Raw genomic sequence first — 23,194 nt, 5'->3', positions numbered from 1 at the left:
AAAACAGAAACAGACTAGTACAATATGCAATTGTCACTAGGGCAGTTTTTATTGATATTACAATTTTATTGTTTGCATTATACATTTTTGTTGCATTATACTTCTAATGCTAAACTTAAATTCTGCCTTTAAAGCACACAATGCCTCTCTTGATATAGTTCAAGTTCCTGATTCACAGTCTATGTCTTCTGTTGATCATTCCACTTGCTTTCTTAGCTACCTAACACATTTTCTCAACACTCCCAGCCTCTCTGCATCTCGTCATGCAGTTTACTCCTCTCATCTCTAAGCACACACTGAATTTCCATCTGATCATCGATTTGTAAACATTTCTCCATTTTTTTCCTTTGCTTTCTCTTGACTTCTTATTTTTCTGCAAATGTGAGTACATGAATGATATGGGACATACATTTTGCTAAATATTATAATATCCATACACCTTTTCTTTGGATACTTTCCAATCTGGGAAATGCTTGATATTCATCTAACATTACCAAGTATTTTACATACATTGAGTAGATAGTAGTTTTAGTTCTTTGACCTCAGTCTTCTTATCTTATACTTTTCCCAGTATCTTTCCAAAGCAAAGGAAAGGCACAAAACTCAGTGGGGGTAATAAGGACCTTCTCAGAAAACAAGGTGAGCATCCAAAGATATACTTTTGCCTTTACCCAGCCTGATCACAAAACCACTTCAAATATCTTCTGCCCATGATGTACTCCATTTCCACTCCTAACAATATATACAATTTTGACAGATGTGTGTGATGGAATTACTTTGCTATCTTACCTACAAAGTTTATTCTAAATGTCCTCCTTTGTAGGTTTGTCATATCAGAGCTATCTATTAGAGTACAAATTCCTAAGTGGCTATGTGAAATTTGAAGACCTAGTATTTAGTCTTAGGTGATAGTAATGGGCTGTGTGATATCTTTTTTTTTTTAAGCAGTTGTACAAGTTTTTCTCAGGTCTCTTTAAGCCTTAACACAGTATGATTGTATGGGAATTACTGTATCTATGGAAGTATTTTTGTATACCATTTAGTGCACAAAGTGAGCACTTCACTGCCAAGGGTCAGCTCATCTTTCAGGACTCAATTCAAGTGGCTCTTCTTTTTAGTTTCCCTTGGCCATCCTAAACAGAGACAATCTTACTTCTCTGAACATCTAGAGAGGCCATTGTTCATACACATATGGGAAGTTTATATACCGTATGTATCACAATTATTTTGACTCATGTGTTATGACTTCTACCTGACTTTAAGGTACTAAAAGGCATATTCATCTCTATGGCCCCCTATAGAGACTTGTTCTAATATGTTTAATAAATTTTTATTGAACTGGTCAACCTGTTTCTTTAAAAATATAACTGGAAGCTTTTACATTAATATTGATATAACTATTCTCATTTGTACTTTTTTGGGGGGACAGAAAATAATTAAGGTACACAATCAGGCAGTAAGGAATTTCTTAAGGATTTTAGATGCTAGTTAATAAATATTGAATTTAGGAGCATATGCTGAACCTGAACTTTTCAAAATCCTACTGGACAAGCATGTATGTATGTGAAGTGTAATTAAAGAATGAATATTTAAAGGTGGAATGGGAGGAACAAAGTTGGAGATAAAAACCTGTTGACATTGACAGGGATAAAATTTGGGTACAGATTCTGCCAGCATGAAGGCCATTTGCTGGAAGTCTCTGAATCTCCCACTTTTAGTTAGGACCTTCCTTCTTATTAAATAGCTAGATATATAGAATATTTACAGCTAAGTTTTAATGAAATTTTCATGAAATTCAAGGGATTCACACATAGAAATAAAACTCTCTTAACTGGTATCTGCTTAACTAACTTACTGCATGCTTCCAAGAGCTGGCTGTGGTAGCTCTTACAGCTGTGTGTGTCAAGGATATTGGCTACTATGATTCTATGAAACAAATATATAAAAACAGATGCAAGTGAGTAGAAATTAAAGTTGTTTCTATGAAAATCAAGTGGACACTTTGGAAAGTGCAAAAAAAAAAGAATAGCTAAAAATGTTAACTAGACAGATTTGTTAAGTCAATCGATTATGAAAGACTGGGGGAAATAATAAAAAACTAATGATTATACAGTTACATCACTTTACAGAGTCTAGTTTAACTCTCTTTTTAAAGAAATCAAATGGAAATTTGTCCTTATAAAAACCAAGATTATAAGTATGGTTTATGCAAGAAAGAGTACTCCCATTTACAGGTAAAATAATGGTCATGTATCACAAGAGTAGTGAATAAATATAAAGTACATGCTTAAAACGTTTAAGGTTATGTGTATTATATTTTATACTTAGAATTGTAGTAGGCTCTGTTTTGACCACTGTACCAATTACTACTTCAGGTAAAGAGTGCTTTTTCTAAACTTCATAAATATCTTATTTAAGAAAACCTCATAGAGATGTCACATAAAGCCCACGGTGTTATAGATACAGGGCATATGTATTCACATCACACAGTTTTATGGTTGATAAATTAATACAGAGGTCACAGAAGACTGAAAAAAAAAGTAGGCAAAAATCTAATCCTAACATCAACCATTAAGTACTGCTTTGCTGATACTTATGAAAGCATAAGCTATATGATTATCAATCTAATTATTACAATTTGCATCAGAGTCAACTATACTACATTATTTTGTTAGTTAATATGAGAAAAAAAGCCAATCTTATATCCTCAAAGCAGAATTAAAATATTAAGTATTTGCTTAAAAAAAGGAAAATTGGCTTGTTTTTTTCCCTTGGAATGCATTTGTCAGGAAGAAATAATTAGAACAAATAAAAATTAGATTTACAAAGCTTCTGAAAACCTAATGCATAGCATCTCAAAACTAAAAGCAACAGGTACCACTGAGTAAGTAAAAACTTTACAATTCAAACTGAGTCAACAGGTTAAGAAAGCAGTTTCTAAAAGTTTTGTAAAATTCCTTATTTTTCTACATTTCCTACAAATTTATGATGAGGCAAAATGCTTAATCTGTTGGTCTAGGTACCACAGGCAAATAATTTAAAATAATAACTTGTAACTCTAAGCTATATTAATGTGTTGGTTCTATTTTTGCAAATTACCCTGAACGCTTACCAAGAATTATGTTAATTTTGCCAAATAAACTTTGTTTCAAATGACTTACATTAAAATTCAAAGCACTGTTTTAGACTGATATTTTATGTGATATTCTATTTATACTGCCTCATGACTATACTTTTAAATTCATCTGCATTCTTGTTTGCCTATTGTACAAATTCTAAAGCTGGCACAAAAAAAAAAATCACTCTTAAAAAAATGTAAGAAAATACATCCTGAAATATTTTTCTGTCACATCTTCTTATAAACATACTGGTTTGATAAATATACTTCCCCTCTCTATTATTAAGTCTTACATATATAACAACATACAAGGATTGTGGGTATTTACTCAAATAAGCAATATGATAGACTTAAAACAAGCTTTCACATTACCAAAACACTTCAATTTTCTCTATTAGCCATAAATAAAATATATGATCCTATAGGCAATACTATTAAGATGAACTGTTTTGGTGTAAGAACTGGGGTAACTGGTAAAGGCTAGAAAGAAACACACTAGTGTCTTAGTTCATATTCCCTTCATACATACCAATTTTCATTATGAAAGGAAAGAGCATAAAATGTAGAAACTGGAGTCATTTACTTCCTTAGATGATTAGGGAAACAGCTCCAATATATGAAAAAATGGTGGGTAGAACTGGGTAGGAACTGTCTGACTCTCATGTTTTTTCTGAACATTTGTTTTCTGAAATGAAGTATTTTGTCCCAAAAATTACTTTTTCTAAGAACCTCAAAAGTTGTATACTGAAACTATTACATATACTTTCAAATATTATGTTCATGTGTTTGGAATTTTCCAGCCCGATGCAAAATTAGAACAAAACAGTAATTTAATAAAATATGCTTTGTTATGCTAAATATAAAAAGGTAAGAGAAATTGCCATATGAACATGATATGTACCCACATTCTATTGCTTGGTCGAGACCGACCAGCAACAGAAACTTTGTGGGTAAAACTGTAATATTTCCAGAATATCTTGCCTGGCTTTAGTACATTTGCATATCCTCAGAGATGGAGAGAAGTTCATCTCCACTATCAATGGGTAAAATTACCTGGGCACCCTAGGGCTTATCTGTACCTGAGAGGTGAGGGGGAGAGTTGGTTTTGCTCCTGCGGAGTCGGAAAGAGAAATGGCCCTGGACCGCAGTTTGTAAGCAATAAATAGATTTTATACTTTATTTCTCCTTTTGACTGATTTCAGTTTTAGAGGTATTTTGCCCTGGATTATGCCAATAATCCTTCTTTCTTCTTAAAGTTGCAAATAAAAAGGAAAACAATATATATATTTGTGTGATTATATAGATGTTCATACAAAGTTTTTTTAACTATGTACTTAAATGTTATTAAAATAATGGGTGACTAATTATTTGAATCCTGCTCCTTTTCACTGGATATTTCTTATATGAAGACAGTGGGTTAAATTTTTATGGCTTTTATGTCTATCCTGAAGACAGTTTTCTTTTTTTCTTTTTCTAGTGTCTTGGAATTCTAAGTTGTTCTTCTAAAAGCAATGTAAGAGATAGTTATAGGAACAGATACCTAAATAATTCTAGAACTACTCTAAATTAGGTCTATACTTATAAAAACACCATTCAATTCAGTCAGCATTATGAAGCATCCACTGGGTATCAGCACTCAGCAGACATAGGCATAAATTATTTCATGAATAATTAAAATGAAACCATCTAATACTATATGAAAGAAGTACATTTTACCTGGATTAGATGAGGCAATGCTTTTAGTGTGAGGCAAAACCAAATTCCCAGCTTGCATGGAAGCAAATCATGCCATTGTGGTTTCACCAGTGATCTAAAGGGAAAACAAAGAAGCAAAATATAGATAGACTGTTGGGAGGCAAAATATTTTTATAAACATCTTGAGTTCTGTTTTGAATGGCTATTTCAACAACAAAAATTTTCATTGAAATATTTATGACAGTTATCAATTAATCTGATGCATTCCATCATAAAAAAAAAATACATTAGTTACAACAAATGCGATATGTAAAGCAAGTTAAGAGAATCTAAGCTAAGATTTTGGGAAAGGAGACTACTAATCAAGTTAAAAAGATAAAGAATCAAAAGCTTTCTAACCTGGCCTTTTCATCAGTTCTGCAAAATGAATTTTTAAACCTTATGATTACTTCAGCTATAAAAGACTAAATATCATCAGAGTGTCCCCAAGTGCTGAGAGGCAGATATGACGACTGTAGCATAAACAAACCAATACATAAAAATTAATGTCATTTGCAGTTCAGTGAAGCATTACTCACTGATGTCATCAGAAAGGAAGACAAGCAGAATACACTCGTATCCCCATCTTACATTGATCCAGTTCCTGCCCTGCTGTGTGAACTATTTAAACCCTTTATTTCTTTTTATGAATCGATAGAAGAAATGGTGGTATCTTTTCAAGTGTACTGCATATCATTGCCTCCCTACATATTTGTCACTCCTGAGCTAAACACTAAAGTGATATTCTTCTAGCAATACTTTCTTCGTAAAGTACAGTAAAAAAATTGCAAATGACAAAAATTTGGGAGTTTAATTACTTAAATATATATAAACAGTTAACTAGGGGTAACAGTATGACACAAATTTTAATGTGTCATAAACAACGGCACATTATTAGACTTTTATAAACCTACCACAGATGTAAATGTTGGCATATCTGAAAGTGAATAATTTTAAAGGCATATTTTAAAACAGTTTAAAATTACAAAATATTTTTAAACACTCTCACCTTTCATTTTTTTCTGAAGCACCAAGTTTTGATACATCCACAGACCTGCCGGTTGTCTTTTTTTTCTTTTCCTTTTTTTTCCTACTAAGTAGTTCATCCTTATGTGGAAAGAATTATGGTTATAGGTTATCATTAACATGTACTTTTCAAATGTTATCAAGAGCCTTCTGTGAAGGGTAAACATTACAGAAGAACATTTATGCAAATGTATGTAGGGTCCAACATGATTAAGAAAATTCATCAATCTTTAACAATAACTGTTGCCATGGTATCCAGGCCTTAAACACACATGAAGTTCAGCACTGTCAGTCATGTGTATCTCCATAGCAATCAAAGTTTTCTAAGAAGAGAAAGCATTCAACTTACTTTTTCTCATTCATCCAACTTTAATAATGTCACTTCAAAAAGAATGAGTAAACAGATGCTAATTCATGAATACTGATAAATGTTTATCTTTAGCATATAAATAAAAATCCATAGGAGAATAAACTATGTAGCAGTACACTAAGAAAATGTAGTAATTTTTTAACCAACTGCTCTCTGAAATTATAAAATTATACTCAGGTCTTATTTAGTTAGTAAAAAACTTTTAAAGTAAACATTCTTTATATATGGGTATGTGACACAACAAATTCTAAAACCACTTTTCACATAAAAATATTTCTATATGGAAATAAATAATTAAGAAAACATAGCTCTACCTTCTAATTTTCATTAGATATTTGGGCCTTCTAAAAATTTTATAACAAACTCGAATACCATATTTTTAAAAAGAAGGATTTTTTTTCTTATGTCATGAGTTCTTAGAAACATGGCACTCAATACTAGTACAGAACTATTATAGAAAAACTGAAATTTTCATCAGTTGAAAAATGTCTTAAATACCATACAAAATTAAAGTGGCTTGATCATTTGACTAATTACCAGTACTTACCAGTTGTTTTTCCAGGTAGATTGACCAAACCACAGCATAGTGACCAACTGTGAGAATAATGAACAAAAGTAATGCCAGCTCAGCATTGCTCATTTTTCTCACCCGCCTGTAGTAGAATACAGGCTGTCGCCAGTCTGGAAGTCCATTGATCAGAATATCATCATACCTACAATAGCAAATTTAACAATTTTTCATGGGAGTTTAAAAAAAAAAACCCCAAAACTTTATTTGTACAGATATTTAAAAAGAGAAAAGTATTTCTCCAAAATAGATAACATTTATGTAGCTCATCAGCATTACAATGGCCTATAAATTCAAAACACCATATGTAGGTTCAGTCACAGACAACCTTCAAAAAGGTACACTGGGTACCAGAGACCAGCACCCCAATGATGTGACCCCTGGAGTGACATCTAAATGAAAGGAGCCATATAGTCTACCTCTCTATGCACTCTGCAGTAAAGAACCCACCCCTCCAAAGAAGTCAGCAACAAAAGGAAGGATCTCAATGGGAAAAAAATCAAGATAAGAGCTCTATCTGCTATTACGAATTATATATTAATTGAGTCAAATTCAGGATGAATTTTCTCTTCAGTGTTTTTATTTCCACCCCTGTACTATGGTTCAAGGTTGAAATATTTATATGTATTATTGTATCAAAGCTCCTTAATGATGTGACAGACTATAAACTGAGCAATTTTTAATTTTGTATTCCTCACATTCCTTTAAAGAATAACAAATCCCCAAATTAGAAAGACATGTGGGAACAAGCAATGTTTATGTTACATTTCTCAATAAAACTGTTCATTTGTAAACATTTAGGTGACAATTTCCTCATTTTTGGCTTTGCTGTAAGGCAAGAATATAACAAATAAAAGCTCTCATAGTAATGCATTTTAAATCAGCTTTCTTTAGCATAAAATTTCACTGAATTTAGATTTACCTATCAGACAGCTATTGAGGCAAATATTTTTAAGGTTAAAAATCAGAGTAACATTTGTGATTGTAAAAATCAAACTGGTCACACACCAACACTGTATGTTCAAAACACACAACCTGTTAATCTTAATTGAACACAACTCATTAAATATTCTAATCACACTATTCCAGAATTAAATCTTCACTGAAAGGCCTAATTTGGTGCAACACATTGACCAAAATATTTTAATTAAAAATATTCTGAGTTAGTCTCAGGCCTAATTACAGGAATAGAAATAGGGCCTATATTGTCAGCAGGTCAGTAGAACTCAGTAGTAGGTTTTTCTCAAGTAAATTGACCGATCTAGGAATAATAGCGCAGCTGCTAAACTGCCAGTCTTGACATGTAAATCAATTTAAATGCAACAACTGCAGTAGCTACTTTGATAGTTATTAAATTGATACCTTGGAGATATGCTAAAAAAAAATAAAGCAGAGGGTTTATTACAGGCAACTTCTTTTTTCAGTGGAAAAATACTGGTTATAAATTCAAAATATATTTTATTAGCAAATGCAGAAAACCTGACTTTTAGACCAACTTAGATTATTAATAATAATAATGACATATCAGAATATCCAATGTTCAAAGCAAAGGACATTAATTAGTACTAAACTCTTAAAAGGCAAATTGTGTACCATATGAGAGTCTACAAATTAAAATATGATTGCATAGTAGCAGGACCAGGCCAAATTTGATGTCAAATAATCTTCTGTTTTCAATATTTATAGCAATTCTTGAGCACTAATGTTAAGACATAATATGATTTCATCCAAAGCTATCATTTCTGTCCTCAAAATGTTATGTTTACATCTATTTTTTGTAAAAACTGACTCATTTCAATTAGAAATGTATTGACAAAAAGGTTTCAAGTGGTATAATGCAAGATGACAACATTCAAAAGAAGTCCAATGAATTTTACGTCCCGAATTTATTCTAAATCTACACTTTACTTCACATTTGTTGAGGGGGAAAAAAGGTGAATATAAAACTCATTATTCTCAGATAATCTCTCCTATGAAATAACTTCATGGAAAAAGTATGAGTATTAATAAAGAACATTGAAGGAAGTGGCGACAATTCCCTAAGAGCATTATTCCGTATCAAATTTGTTATAGATCTAAACTGTATTGGAAGAAAACATAGTTGAACTCATAGCTATGAATCACGTTATCACATTTTATCATTGTCATTGTTGAAATGTTATATATCTATTAATAGCTACTATTTTCCACCCCACATATAAATCGTATTTAGTGAAGAGCCAAATTCAAGACAGCAAAACATCATGCACTGAACACATTAACCAGAACTAGATATTTACTAGGCTATGTCTGCCACTCTAAATGACAGTCTCCAAGGATTAAGCTTCAATGCTCTATTGATTTTACTATCAATGAACATTATGGCTCACACGACTAGCCATTTTAAAGAAAGATCGCTCCTATTACAATTCACTTTTTAGAATATATGCTATTAAAAGATAAATCACTGCTTTCCTGAAACACTGAAAAAGTAAAGATACTTAAATTAGACACTATATTCGTAAGTTAAGAAGAAAAATGTATTCACACAGAAAATTTAAAACACCACTGTTATGCTTTTTCTGTATTTAACACATAACACTGTTAAAATGTTCTGTAACTGAGCTCAAACTTGTCTCAGCAATTTGTTAAAACCAGATTAAGAATGTTCACATGTATGAATGTGTTACAAAAAGTACAAAAAAATCTCTATGATGAAAATATCACCAATGTGAAAAATCCTGTGTAACTATAAAGGCATTGCTTGGAAATTAAAACATTAATTGATCAATTCCACACATCCAACATAAAGACTAATACATGTTTACTTTGTTTGATTTTCTTAAAATATGCATGATGAACATAAAATAATGGTTATATAATCACTGGTGAGTTCCATTCTATAATCTGCAATTCCTCAAATACATTTAGCCTAGTATAAGCACTGAAGAGCAAGTAAATCTAAAAATGTTTAAATTACCAGCAGAAAAACATTTGTGTAAATTTAAAATAAGAGTATATTTTGAAATACAGAACAGTAATTATGAAACTAAAATAGAAAACCTGTATATTACAAAAATGAATGTTTAAAATAATTTAGCATTTACCTAAATAGTGAATTTCTCATACAAAGTTTAAATTTTTAGCTTAAAACAATAGCCACAGTCATTTAGGTCATGTTTTGAAACTGGGGTAAAAATTAATTATACAAAGATCATAAACAGGATCAAATCAAAATTAATTGATCTTCTGTCCTTTATAAAATGTATATATATATGCCAAAAAATATGGTACATTGCACTTTATGTATTGTATATAACAGGTGTCTTATATCTCCTAACTAGGGAAGATACTAAGATAGATTTCTTATTCTCATCATCTCCTAACTGGGGAAAGTACTAAGATTTCTTATTCTCAATATGTAATAATTGGTATCTACTCAGTACTTTATTTCAGCTAACTTGTACAGAAATTTATGTCAAAACATAGCAGAGCTGCTATTCCCCCAAATAAGCAAGTTACCTAAGGACTTTAACAAAGGCTGCTGGGCTAGGCTTCCTTACACTAACCAGGAAAACCTAAGAATCTACCCAAGAGAAATTAAAAACAGTTGTTAACACAAAGACTTATATGTGAATATTCATAGCAGCACTGTTCATCATAGCCAAAAGGTGGTAACAACCTAAATGTTTATCAGTTGGTGAACAGATAAACAAATGTGGTATATGGAATATTATCCAGCAATAAAAAAGAATGAACTACTGGTATATGCTACAATATAGATGTACCTCAAAAACATGATAGCAGAAAGACACAAAATACTACATATTACAAGATTTCATTAGTATGAAATATACAGAAAAGACACATTTATGGACACAGGAAAGAGATCAGCGATTGCCCAGGACTGAGGTCAGAATGAGTACGCCTGCAAATGGGCTTGAGGGCATGTTTTAAGGTGATGGAAAGGTTCCGTAACTTTTCTAAAGGCTCTTAGAAAATAGAATAGATATAATTTGCCTTTTCCTAAAAAAGAACAAAAAAGTAAAAAAGGCTTTTCAGTTTGTTATTTTATTTCATTGCTATTCCATTTTCTACCAAAATTTAAAGAATGCACCTGATTTTAGTGAAAACACAGTTATTTGTAAGGGAGATATACAGAGAAACATATCTATGACAATTTTCCAAATAGCAAATTCCTGGATGGTTACATATTGAAGAGCATAATGAATATTTATAATAAATAACTGTGATATCAAAGAGCATTTTTTAATATCAATATGTTCTTATTTTTTAGAATATAAAACTAACTATGCTTTTTTTTTCCCTAAAAGGAATTTTTCCTAAAGGAATTATGAACATCAGGTAACCATCTGTAGAGGCACATTTCTTCTATAAGTTTAAATACTCATAGGTCACCCAGCCTCAGGCACAAGCTTTAGAGGAGTGATTCTCAGCTTGATTCGTTAAGACTTTTGCCTCAAGGAAAACCAGTTACCAAAGAGTTACTTGTGCCTCAAGGGGTATAAATACTACAGCTGTTTGTATAACTGTCAGATCCACTTTTTTCTACCAACACTCTAAAATAAATGTAAAGGGAAACTAATCCTAAAAAGAAAATGTTAGATGAGTTTATGTAAATGAAGAAAAAATTCATACAAGTGGTTTGTTCTGAAAAAACATAATTTCAGTAATTGAAAGATACTGTCACAAAGTTTACTGACTTTTAAGATAACAACAAACAAAAAGACATAATCTGATGCCAAAGACGTAAGGAGACTAAATAAAGCTATCTTTACAGACACATTCTTGATGTGTGAAACAAAACTAGGGCTCAGTGAGAGAACCCAACTAGAAAATACACACAGAATAACCAACACTTCTTTCAACACACTTCTAGGCCTCTTTCAACACTATGGATTATCTCAAACCAGAGGAATGTCTGCTCCGGTATCTGGACCAATGCCAGCGCTTGTTATAAAGCAAAGAACACTTCAAGAGAATATCTTGAGTCCTTGCTTTATAGTCTCACAAACTGAGGTATTCAGATTAAAGAGTTGAGAACCAAGAGTGGTAGGTAACATTTTAGGATATAGAATAATTCCAGATAATACATCTGAAGAAAGATTCAGAATGTCACACAGCATAATTTTTGGGGTTGTCTTTAAAATGTGTTAGTCTCCATAGAGAGACAACAGATATTTAGGCTGGCTTTAGCCTAAAAATCTCAAATATCTATTTTTTTCTTTAAAGGTACTCTTTTACTGTAGAATAACATTGGACTGTGGCTCACTAGTGTCTCAAGAAATCAATTTAGTGGACAGAAAACAGCATTGTTTTTAAAAAGAAAAAAGATTTGTCTAGACCAGCCTAGAATAGAAGATATCAGTCTGCTTCACACACAGTAAGAGGGGTTTTCTTAAGTTTTTGTTTCAGGTGTGTGTGTCTACCCTGGGTTACGATGCAAAATGTATTACTGTGGGTCAGACTTAAACTTTGGAGCCCATTGCTATAGTGTCTACATTCCCGACATATTGAAGGAGTAAGAGAAAGGGGTCTCTCTGCAATCTCTTAAATCACTGGCACTATTAATAAATATACTACTGCTCTTCCAAAAGGAGCCAGAGAAGTTTTCAAGTAAGGTGGCTGCCTCCACTCTTAAGTTTAACCCTTAACACAAAATCACTGAAGCAGAGGAAGGGAAGATAAGCAGGTGAAAGAAGTAGGAGAAAGAAGCAAATATTTTTCTTCCACTCCTATCTTCCACAGACTTTTCTAAGTGTATCCTCTCACTCACAAATTGGGTTTATTATTTTGAGAGGGAGGAAACATAAAGACATGATAATAACTTAAATATCACTAACAGCCTAATTCCAAAATACTTTAGAAATAGGAAATGAATAAATAAAAGATCACCAAGCACTGATAGAAGCTATCAAAAATGATGGGCATTTGTTTGAAGTCAATAGTATTTGTATTTCCCAGGAATAGGCATTCATGTTAAAAATCGTATCAAATAGAGCCATGACTTGCTAACATTGTAATTCATGATACCGTAGTTTATAAGTGCTGAATCAATCTAGTGAACATTTTCAATATAAATTAACTCTGCTCTAAACATACATTTTAAAAACATGCATTTCCTGGAAGGAACAAAATTAAATACTAACTACAAAATAAAGCTAACATTATAATAAATAGAATGGTTTATGAGACATTTCTTTCCTTTATAAACAGACATCAAACTGTAATATCTTAATTCAAAAGCAGAAATGAACACTCACCTCTGCCTTCGCTCCTCATCCTTTAAAACTTCATAAATGGCCACCAACTAAAATAGAAGCATTACTTTAAAATAAAAATACTCTCAACTGTAAGAAATCACTTAGGACGGTGAACGTATTATATAACACACATCTAGAAAACCTATGTGCTCACATGTACAGTGAACAGATAAAAATCTTAAGTAACATTTTATGTTTGTAGTAGCACCTTACGAGGTTAAAAAATGCTTCATACCAAAATAAATCTTTGTGAAAGATGCAAGTAATAATTATCTTAAAATGTGCTTTTTAAAAGCAAAAGCTGTTATTTAGACAAGAAAATTATGACAATTTTGACCTTCCACGAATTTAGGGATTCTGATACAAAAAATGGTAGTAAAAACATATTTTGCAAAAAACAGAATAAACATATATATTGTTTCTAAACCACCACCTCATTTTAAAATGGAAATAGTCTACATATAAGTTACTATTTCTATCATAAACATTTATTTATAAATTTGTCACAAAATATACACAATAACAGCATATTTTACTTACTTGTCTAAACTGAGTTTCTGCATTTTCATCTTTATTCTTGTCTGGATGCAAAGTTAGTGAAAGCTTACGATATGCTTTTCTAATGTCTGCAGATGAAGCATCCTGGAGGTGGTGGGGGGAGGGGAAAAACACAAAGCAAACTTTGTCAGAAAAAGAAATTCCCAGAACCTTGTTAAGATCTGAGAAGACAGCCAACCAAGTGCAGGACCCCAGGCAATGTAATTTGAGCAATCAGTCTAACAACCAGGCTATGCAGCTAGCCTGACCCACATGACTGAACAATTATTCAATCTAATTTGGCTCTCCTCTTAACTTTTCATTACCACACGGTCATTTAAAGAAGACGGCATTTGGCAAAACTTTTCAAACACTTGCCTTCCTAAAATTAACCAATAAATCTTTTTTAGTAATTAAGAGATCAAAAAGAAACAAATTAAAAATTAATACATCCATGTGCCTTCAAAGAAGGCCTTATTTATTTGAGAAATCTTATAGCCAATTTCTGAATCCCAGACTTACCATATGTGGTTTGTTCACTGTTATTTATAGTGCGTTTGCCATCTAGCAACGATCTATGGAATCTCAGTTTTACATGTCAAAAAGTATGCCTATTTGAAGACAGTTAAATTTGCATTTACCCAAAACAATTATAATTAAAAATAGTCATGTATATCGTACTCAACTTTTTTTTAGTACTTTAAAGGGTGTTTTGAATGGTACCCAGTTTCCACAGTGTGGTTTGCAGAAATACTTACACACTATTTATTACCAAAATAGCTTAAATATATTTAAAGGTCACACTAGTTCAGTAAGAGTACTTGGGATTAGGTGGATGTTCAAATTACACTTTATGTGATCCTGTGTGCACAAGTAAACTCAGGGAACATCATTTTACACAGCCAGTATAAAATACACAACAATAACAAAGAACACACTGTCAAGTTGGGTTTGAAATATCTCCACTAAGTTTAGAAGTTATTCCAATAACTAACACATTCGTAGTGGAACAAAACTAAAGTTGCTTATTAAATTTTATTTTGTTTTATAGCTAAATATTTGTCCAATTAATTACTAAAACTACTTTACTAAAAAAGTTCATATAACTAAGAAACTGAAACAAAACAAAAATCTGTTTATTTTGGATTAATAGCTGTTTAAAAACAGAGTTGGAGAAAGGTAAAGTCAGACTATAATTAATCTGTCGGGCTTTCCTTTCTAAACCATTATTTTCATTACCAATTTTCTGGAGTTTATTGCTTTAGGCTATCACTCTACTTAAAAGTTTCAACTTAGGTGTGAATAATTTTGGGACTTGTGGATATCTGAGGAGCTATGAAGCTGGCAACATAAGTTGTACAGGTAATATGGTTATAATTTTCATTCTAACTTTCTAAATGGAAGTGTTACCTGTATGTACACTTAGGTAACAGGTATTAGAAAAGGATGATTATTTACTGAAAATCTGTGGAGACTTTATTGATCAAAGAGGTCAAGTATCAAATGACTAAATCTTCTCTAATTGGAGACTTTAATTTTAGATTTTATTAAACTGAGATTATATCATAGAGAAATTCCAAAAGTAAGTAGATTTCTTACAAAATAAGAGCTTACGTATTTTCTTATGCTACAAAAGTAATGCAAGCTCATTACAGAACACCTAAGACCAACTTAAAAATAAGAATGACTAATAGTCACCTAAGGCATTTCCCTCCTTCCAGTCTTGCCATGCTAACCCCAATCCTCCATTTTCCTGCCAATGTATGTGCCATAAAGGTAAATGTGGCCAGAAAGCTCTTTTATTTCAAACCCTTCAGTAACTCCCAAGTGCCTGCATCATCTGTCTTTTCCAGTCTCTTTAGCTTTATTGCCTACCATTTTGGCCCATCTTCCTGGTTCCCCAGATCACTACACATTAGTAACACTGGCTGTTCCCTAATTTCATGTTTCTGTTTTGCACTGTAACTGAAGATAGTTTTTTCCTAAGGAATAGACCCCTCAGGCTACACACAAATATTGCCCGACTATTCTCTTTTTGAGAATCTGGTCAGAAGGGTTAATTCACCAGTAAGTTCCACCGTAATTGGAGAGAACAGAAAAACTTGGAGTTTCCTATCTAAATGACATGCTCAGGACAAGATGCACCTCACACTAGCTTATGAATGTATTTAACTTAGTTAATTACTTAATCTTAGCTTATTTTATCCTCATAACAACTATGCCTATCTCCTAGCTTTGTTATCAGGCCCATTTTACTGATGGAGTAAATGAGGCAGAGACAAGCTAAGTACCTTGTTCAAGTTCATACTGTTGGTAAACATATGAAAAGAGAATTCAAATCCAGAAAATGATGCATCAGAATCAGAGCTCTCTATATTGTCTCTTTAGATTCAGTTAGTAGATTTTGGCTGAGTCCCTTCATAAGGGGATACAGTTTTCACACGGTAGTGAAGACAACTGTTATATTCTTACTGACCTGAGAAACTATATGGAAAACAGCCACATAACTACAAGGTGAATACAGTCAATTGCAGTTTTAAAGGTAAAGAGCCTGATATGTATTGGCTTTTCTAACACATTTTACATCATATTTCTACTAGAGTCCTAAATGTTGGAACATACATCTCCCATACTCTGTGGATTAGACCTTTTATCGTTCTAGCTTGCAGAGAAAAATTTAACACTGTTGACATCAGTAGATCTGCTGAGTTAAATTGCCAGAATTCTTTGCCTTCTAAATGTGAAACAGTTCTTTGGCAAGTTGGACATTAATTATCTTAATGCTTGATGCTCTGTAAAGGAGAGACATATGGCCATTCTTTAAAAAAGAAAAAAAACTATGAAAGTAATATGTTTGTCAAATTTGAAACAATGTGATGGAATGTCAGGGAAAATGGCAGAGTAGGGAACTGTGAGGGCCTGTTCCTGCATAGAAACCAGTAATAATCTGGCAAAAACTGTTAAAATCAACCTTATCTGAACTCTGCAAACTAGTCCAAGGTTTACAGAAATCAGACAAGCACTTAATCAAGAAAAAGGCGGCTGATTCTCAATAAGTTTTGAAGACACCAATCTGACTCCTTGGCGTGGGTTCCTAGTGCTAGGGTAAGCAAAACAGACTTTACTCTCAAAGAACTATAGTTGTTTGTTTGGGCCTTTCTGTTGGTTTCCTGATGGACTGTGTAAAAGGCTCACCTTTATTTTACCAAACTCAGAACTCTCCCAGGGCAGAGAGGTAACTACCCAGGTCGTTTGTCAAAACCATTTAAAGGCAAATTAATAGAAGTTGTTGAGGTATACAGTAGACACATTAGAAACTTTCAGAGGAACAACTAGGGAATGAGATGCTTTGGGGAATATGGGCTTTGAAAAACTCCCAGGTTTAATTAGAAACCAGAAGACCACATGCATGCTAAAGGTGGAGTACATGCTCAGAAAAGACCTGAGAGGATCCTAAGTCCTCACTTCTGGGTGATCTTTACCCTGTATACAAGCAGAAAGTGAAGGCTAAGGGAGAGCTGCAAACTGCCTAGCTAAGTGTCAAAGCCATGCCCCAACATATACACAGAACCTACTGACAAAGACTGTGAGGCTTTTTTTTTCTGATTTCTAGCTTTTAAGGAAATCTCTGCTGGATCATTAGCTAACCATTAAGTTAATCAAACAGAGATGTCAGTGGCCACACATGGCAAAGAATACACACTTTACAAAATCAGTTGAGAAAAATCCCTAGACAAACAAATAATACAAAACACAAGCAGCAAAAAGCAAAACACAAACAAACAAAAACCAGATGAGGCAGGAGAATCTGATTACCACATTATATATTCAAAATGCCCTATATTTATTAAAAATTCTGAAGCATGCAAAGAAACAAGAAAGTATGGCCTATATACAGGAAAAAAGGGAATTAATAGAAATTGCTCTGAGAAAACCCAGACATTGCAATAAGTAGACAAAGACTTTAAATCAACTATTTTAAATATGCTCAAGAACATACAAAGAACTAAAGGAAAGTATGGGAATGGTATCTCACCAAATTGAGACTGCCAACAAAGAGACAGAAATTTTAAAAAGGAACCACAGAGAAATTCAAGACTTGAAAAATACAATAACTGAAATAAAAAACAATTCACTAGAGCAGCTCAAAACAGATTTAAGCAGGCAGAAGAATTGAGAAAATCCCTAGACAAACAAAATCTTTACTGATTTTGGGTCAACTGAGGTTACCCAATCTAAGGAGAAGAAAGAATAAAGAATGAAGAAAAATGAATAGAGCCTACGATTCCTGTGGGACACCACCAATAATTCAACATACACATAATAAATTCAAGGGGGAGAAGAAAGGGGCAGAAAAATATTTGAAAAAAAAAAGGTTGAAAACTTCCAAAATTCGATGAAACATGAATATTCATCCAAGAATCTCAATAAATCTTAAGTAGGATAAACTTGGGGAGAAACATACCTAGAAACATAATCAAATTGTTGAAAGAGAGAGCAAATCATGAAAGCAGCATGAGAGAGGCCACTAATGAAGTGCAAGGGATTCTCAATAACATTAACAGCTAACTTCTTTCAGAAACCATGGAAGCCAGAAGGTAATAGAATAACAAATTCAAAATGCTTTTAAAAATCTGTCAACCAAGAATTCTATATCTAGCAAAAATATCTCTCAAAAATGAGAGTAAGATTAAATAATCCAATTAAACAAAAACTGAGAGTTCATTGCTAGTAGATTTGCTCTGCAAGAAATGCTGTAGGGAATCCTTCAGGCTGAAAGGAAAAAATACTAGATAGTACCTGAAATCCATATGAAGAAAAAAAGAACACCGGTAAAGACAATCATATAGATAAATATAAAAGTCAATATTCATGTATTTTTGGTTAATAACTCCAATTTTTTTCTATATGACTTAAAAGATAACTACTAAAGCAATAATTATAAATGTCTTAAAACAATAATATAAATCTATGTCCATAGGCATACATGTATAAAGATGTAACCTATGACAACTGTATAAGGGAACAAAGCTATATTGAGTCAAATTTTTTATATGATTGAAACTAAATTAGTATTAATGCAAACGAAGTTGCTATAAATTAAAATGTTGACTGTAATCCCCATGGCAAACACTAATAAAATCTGTAGTCTAAGAAAGATCTATAGTAAAAGAAACAAAAAAATGAATGAAATGGTAGCTCGGGGAAAAAACCTATGTGACACAAAAGAAGGCAGTAAAGGAAGAACTGAGGAACAAAGAAGATGTGGAACATATAGCAAAAGTAAGTCTTATCAGTGGCAAAAGCCAGTCTTTCCTTATCACTAATTAAGTGTAAATGACTTAAACTCTCCAATTACTTAGAGGCAGAGACTCACAAAATGGATTATAAAGAAACCTGGTCTAACTATATGGTATCTATAAGAGATATATTTTAGAAGTAAACAGATAGAAAATGAATGAAAAGAATGTTAAATATAAACAGTAACCAAAAGAGGGCTGGGATGATGTGAGTAAAATTGTAACATTTCCAGAATACCTCACCTGGCTTTAGTACATCTGCATATCAATAGGAGTTCAGAGGCGGAAAGAAGTATGGTTTTTGTGCATTTGCATCATTCCTCAGGGGTGGAAAGAAGTTCATCTCCATATCAATGGGTAATTACCTAGGCAAGGAGGGCTTATCTGTACCAGAGAGGAGGGGGAGGGCTGGTTTTGCTGCTGCTGGAGCAGGAGAGAGAGAGATGGGCCGGACTGCAGTTTTGTAAGCAATAAACGGTTTTAAAACTTTATTTCTCCCTTTGACTGATTTCGGTTTTTAAAAGTATTTTTCCCCATGATTTCCTTTCCCCAGACTTACACCTGTCATAGTCGGCAGGATTCCTCTGAACCCAAAATCCATTATAATGGGTGAAACCCTTGGGAGTGCCACCCCAAGAAATGATGGGGAGAAGTGGTGCTGGTGCCTAGGGACATGTGTCTACACTTGTGTGGTTGTGGAGGCACCACCACCACTGCTGGCTGCACCGACCCTGGCCTGTGGCCTGAGCCTAAGGCTACTGCTTCTGCCACCAGCTGGAGCCTGGTCACAACTATGGAAAGGAGCAGAGGTCCAATACATCTTAATAGAGAAGCAACTGGCTGCTGTGTACCATGCCTTGCTGCCTATGGAGCCCATCACCGGAAAAGCTCCAACCAAGGTAATAACCACCTACCCCACTGGGTGAGAGACTGGACCCAAAGACCATGGAGTGGTGTGGCACAGATACCTACTGTATATCATGTGACTGGCCATTTGCTTTTGGCATCCCCAGGGAATAATGAAGCGGACTCTTTGGCCCAGGTGCACTGGCTAAAAGGAAAGCCTGCTTCTGATGTAGCCCAATGGCTACATCAGCGTTTGGTGCACATGGGGCAAAGGGCAATGTGGGCTGTAGCCCTGTCGTGGGGCCTGCCATTGACCTTTGAAGAAGTCAGCCGAGCCTGGAAGGAGTGCCCTGCATGTTGTGCAGATCATCAAACCACCAAGAGGGGCCTAGAGCATCTCTTTTCAGCCCATGGCCGGTCGCTGGTGATTGAGAGCGATCAAGGCACCCACTTTATTGGACAGGCGTTGCAAGGATGGGTGCAGCAATTAGGAATAAAATGGACATGGCCCTGGACATTTCAACACATAGACCAGCAATGGCTGGCTCTTCGGGCACCTTGGGGAAAAGGCCTGGAAGCTGGCCTCCCATGTATTCCTGGTATAACAGCAAAGTGCCCCCCAAAATTACAGTTATTTGCTTCTGTAGTCCTTGCATCCTGGATGCGTGCCCTGGCTACAGCTGCCACTTGATGGCTGGAATGCATAAGCTTTGGACTTAATCTGCATGGGACTTTGAATCTAGCTGAATACTCTGGCTTTAGAATTATCATGAATGTATTGATGTTGTCAAGAAAAAAAAGGTTAAAGAGAGGCTTGACTTTGTCTAATGTCTGGTAAAAGTTTTGTGAGCAATCTAGCCTGGTTGTTAGGAATGAGCAAACAAGTGTTGAAACATATTTTGTGCTTAGTGAGAAATTGTGCTGTAAAGTACATTTACTTAATCTGCATAGGCTGAATCCTCTGGCTTGAGGATTATCAAGATTTTATTGCTGTTGCTATTGTATGTTATTAGATTGGTCAGAAGAGGGGGACAAGTAAATTGTAAGGCAAGATTTCTTGGGGGAAGTGGCCTGTGGGTAAAATTGTAACATTTCCAGAATATCTCCTGGCTTTAGTACATCTGCATATCAATAGGCATTCAGAGGTGGAAAGAAGTATTGCTTTAGTGCATTTGCATCATTCCTCATGGGTGGAGAGAAGTTCATCTCCATATCAATGGGTAATTACCTGGGCAAGGAGGGCTTATCTGTACCCGAGAGGAGGGGGAGGGCTGGTTTTGCTGCTGCTGGAGCAGGAGATGGGCCGCACTGCAGTTCTGTACAATAAACGGATTTTAAACTTTATTTCTCCCTTTGACTGATTTTGGTTTTTAGAGGTATATTGCCCCAGGATTTCCTTTCCCCGGACTTACAGATGGCTATACTAATACCAGGGAAAATGGACTTTAAGACAAAAATTGTTACAGGAGACAAATAAGGACATTATATAATGACAAAAATGTCAATCCATCAAGAAGATATATTATAAACAGATATGCACCTCTAACAGCAGAGCCCCAAAATACGAGATAGACTTCCATTCTGTATAGACTTCTGCTAAGTCTACACAGCAACAACTTAACAGAATTGAAGGAAAAAATAGGCCATTTGGATAGGAATAGTTGGAAGCCTCAACACTCCACTTTCAAGAATGACTAGAAAAATTAGACAAGAAATTAGCAAATAACAGAAGATCTGAAAAACAGTATTAACCAACTGGACCTACCCAACAGACATCTACAGAATATTCCACCTGACATCAGCAGAATACACATGGAACATTCACAGAATACACATGGAATATATCTCCAGGATAGACCAGTTAAGTCACAATATAAGTCTCAATAAATTTTAAAAGACTGAAATCATATGAAATATCTTCACTGATGACAATGGGATGAAATTAGAAATAATGACAGAAGGAAATTTGGAAAATTCACAAAGTATTGTGGAAATTAAACAACATATTCATAAACAACCAATGAATATTAGAAAATACTTAGATACAAATGAAAAGTAACATTATGATATCTCCCTATAACATCACTGTGTCCCTATTAGAACACAGTAACAGGCCAGAAAACTGTGCTCTTGAACAATAAAACTGAAAAGCTCTAAAGAATTTTTCCCATTGATGGTTGGATAATATGAGAATGAACAAGGAAAAGTCATGAAATTTCAGGATCATATTTCCTTTTAGGTTAATACATTCTAGGAAGTTTTAATTCATTAATGTTAAGTTATTTTTAACTTTTTCTAACTTAAGATGACTAAATATTAAGCAAGAACTAAATTAAATTATGATATTCTATTTTGTAAAAAGTCAAAAAGAAATCACTATGGAATTAGAAAGTAGTTTGATATGAATAAAACAAAATTCCAAAATACCAAAACTTAGAATATAGTAAAAGTAGTGTTCAGAAGGAATTTTATAGCTGTAATTGATGAATAAAAACCGAAGAACCCAAACAAAGCTCAACCTAACCTTCCACCATAAAGTACTAGAAAAATAGCAAACTAAACACAGAGCAAATAGGAGAAAGGAAATAAAGATTAGAACAGGCATAAATGAACTAGAGAACAGAAAAACAACAGAGTCCACAAAACCAAAAGTTGGTTCCCTTAAAATGTCAACAAAATTGACAAACCTAAAGTGAGAATTAGAGGGGATTTAAATTACTAAAATCAGGAATGGAAGGAAGAACATTATTACCAATGTTACAGAAACAGAAAATATTATAAGAAAATTCCATGAACAACTTTTGCCAAATGATCCAAAAACCCAGATGAAGTAGACAAATTCCTAGAAACATACAAAGTGACTTATTAAGAAAAACTGAACAGATTTATAAAAGAGATTGATCAGTTTAAAAAAAACCTCAAAACCAAAAACACCCAATGTCCAACAAAGCCCAAAACCTCAAAACTAGATGACTTCACTAGTGAATTCTATCATTTAAAAAAATTGCCATTCTTCAAAGTCTTTCAAAACTGGAGGAAGGAAGAGATGGAGGGAGGGAGGGAGGAGGTAAGAAAGGAAGGAAGGAAACTATAGACCCATATCCTATGAATCTAGATACAAAATTCCTCAATAAACTTTAGTAAACTGAATCCAGCAGCATATAAAAAGTACTGTGTGCCATCACCAATGAGATTTATTCCATGAATGCAAGAGTGATGGCTCAGTGTGTGAAAATTATTATACCACATCAATAAAATGAAGGACAAAAACCACATAAACATCTCAATTGATGCAGAAAAAACATTATGATAAAATCCAAAACTTTGATAACAAAACACTAAACAAACTAGGACTAGAAGGGAATTTTCTCAAGTTGATAGAGGGCATCTATGAAAAACCCACAGCCAACTTCATAATACTTACTGGTAAAA

General features: G+C 33.6%; 1 protein-coding gene across 1 annotated transcript in view; it reads right to left on the bottom strand.

Annotated features, from left to right (window-relative positions):
- Window positions 1–23,194, bottom strand: part of DNAJC1 (DnaJ heat shock protein family (Hsp40) member C1) — a 241,607-nt gene that overhangs the window by 137,344 nt on the left and 81,069 nt on the right. Inside the window, exons 2-6 of the mRNA XM_037006008.2 lie at window positions 13,620–13,721; window positions 13,080–13,126; window positions 6,796–6,961; window positions 5,862–5,959; window positions 4,835–4,928 (exon numbers count right to left, since the gene is read on the bottom strand). Coding sequence (XP_036861903.2) covers window positions 4,835–4,928; window positions 5,862–5,959; window positions 6,796–6,961; window positions 13,080–13,126; window positions 13,620–13,721 — 507 coding nt within the window. The remainder of the gene's footprint in view (window positions 1–4,834; window positions 4,929–5,861; window positions 5,960–6,795; window positions 6,962–13,079; window positions 13,127–13,619; window positions 13,722–23,194) is intronic.

The sequence above is a fragment of the Manis javanica genome, chromosome 2, assembly GCF_040802235.1.
Source record: "Manis javanica isolate MJ-LG chromosome 2, MJ_LKY, whole genome shotgun sequence".
Lineage (NCBI taxonomy): Eukaryota > Metazoa > Chordata > Mammalia > Pholidota > Manidae > Manis > Manis javanica.
The sequence above is the reverse complement of the archived record's forward strand: the minus strand, read 5'-3'. Positions and strand labels throughout refer to the sequence as shown.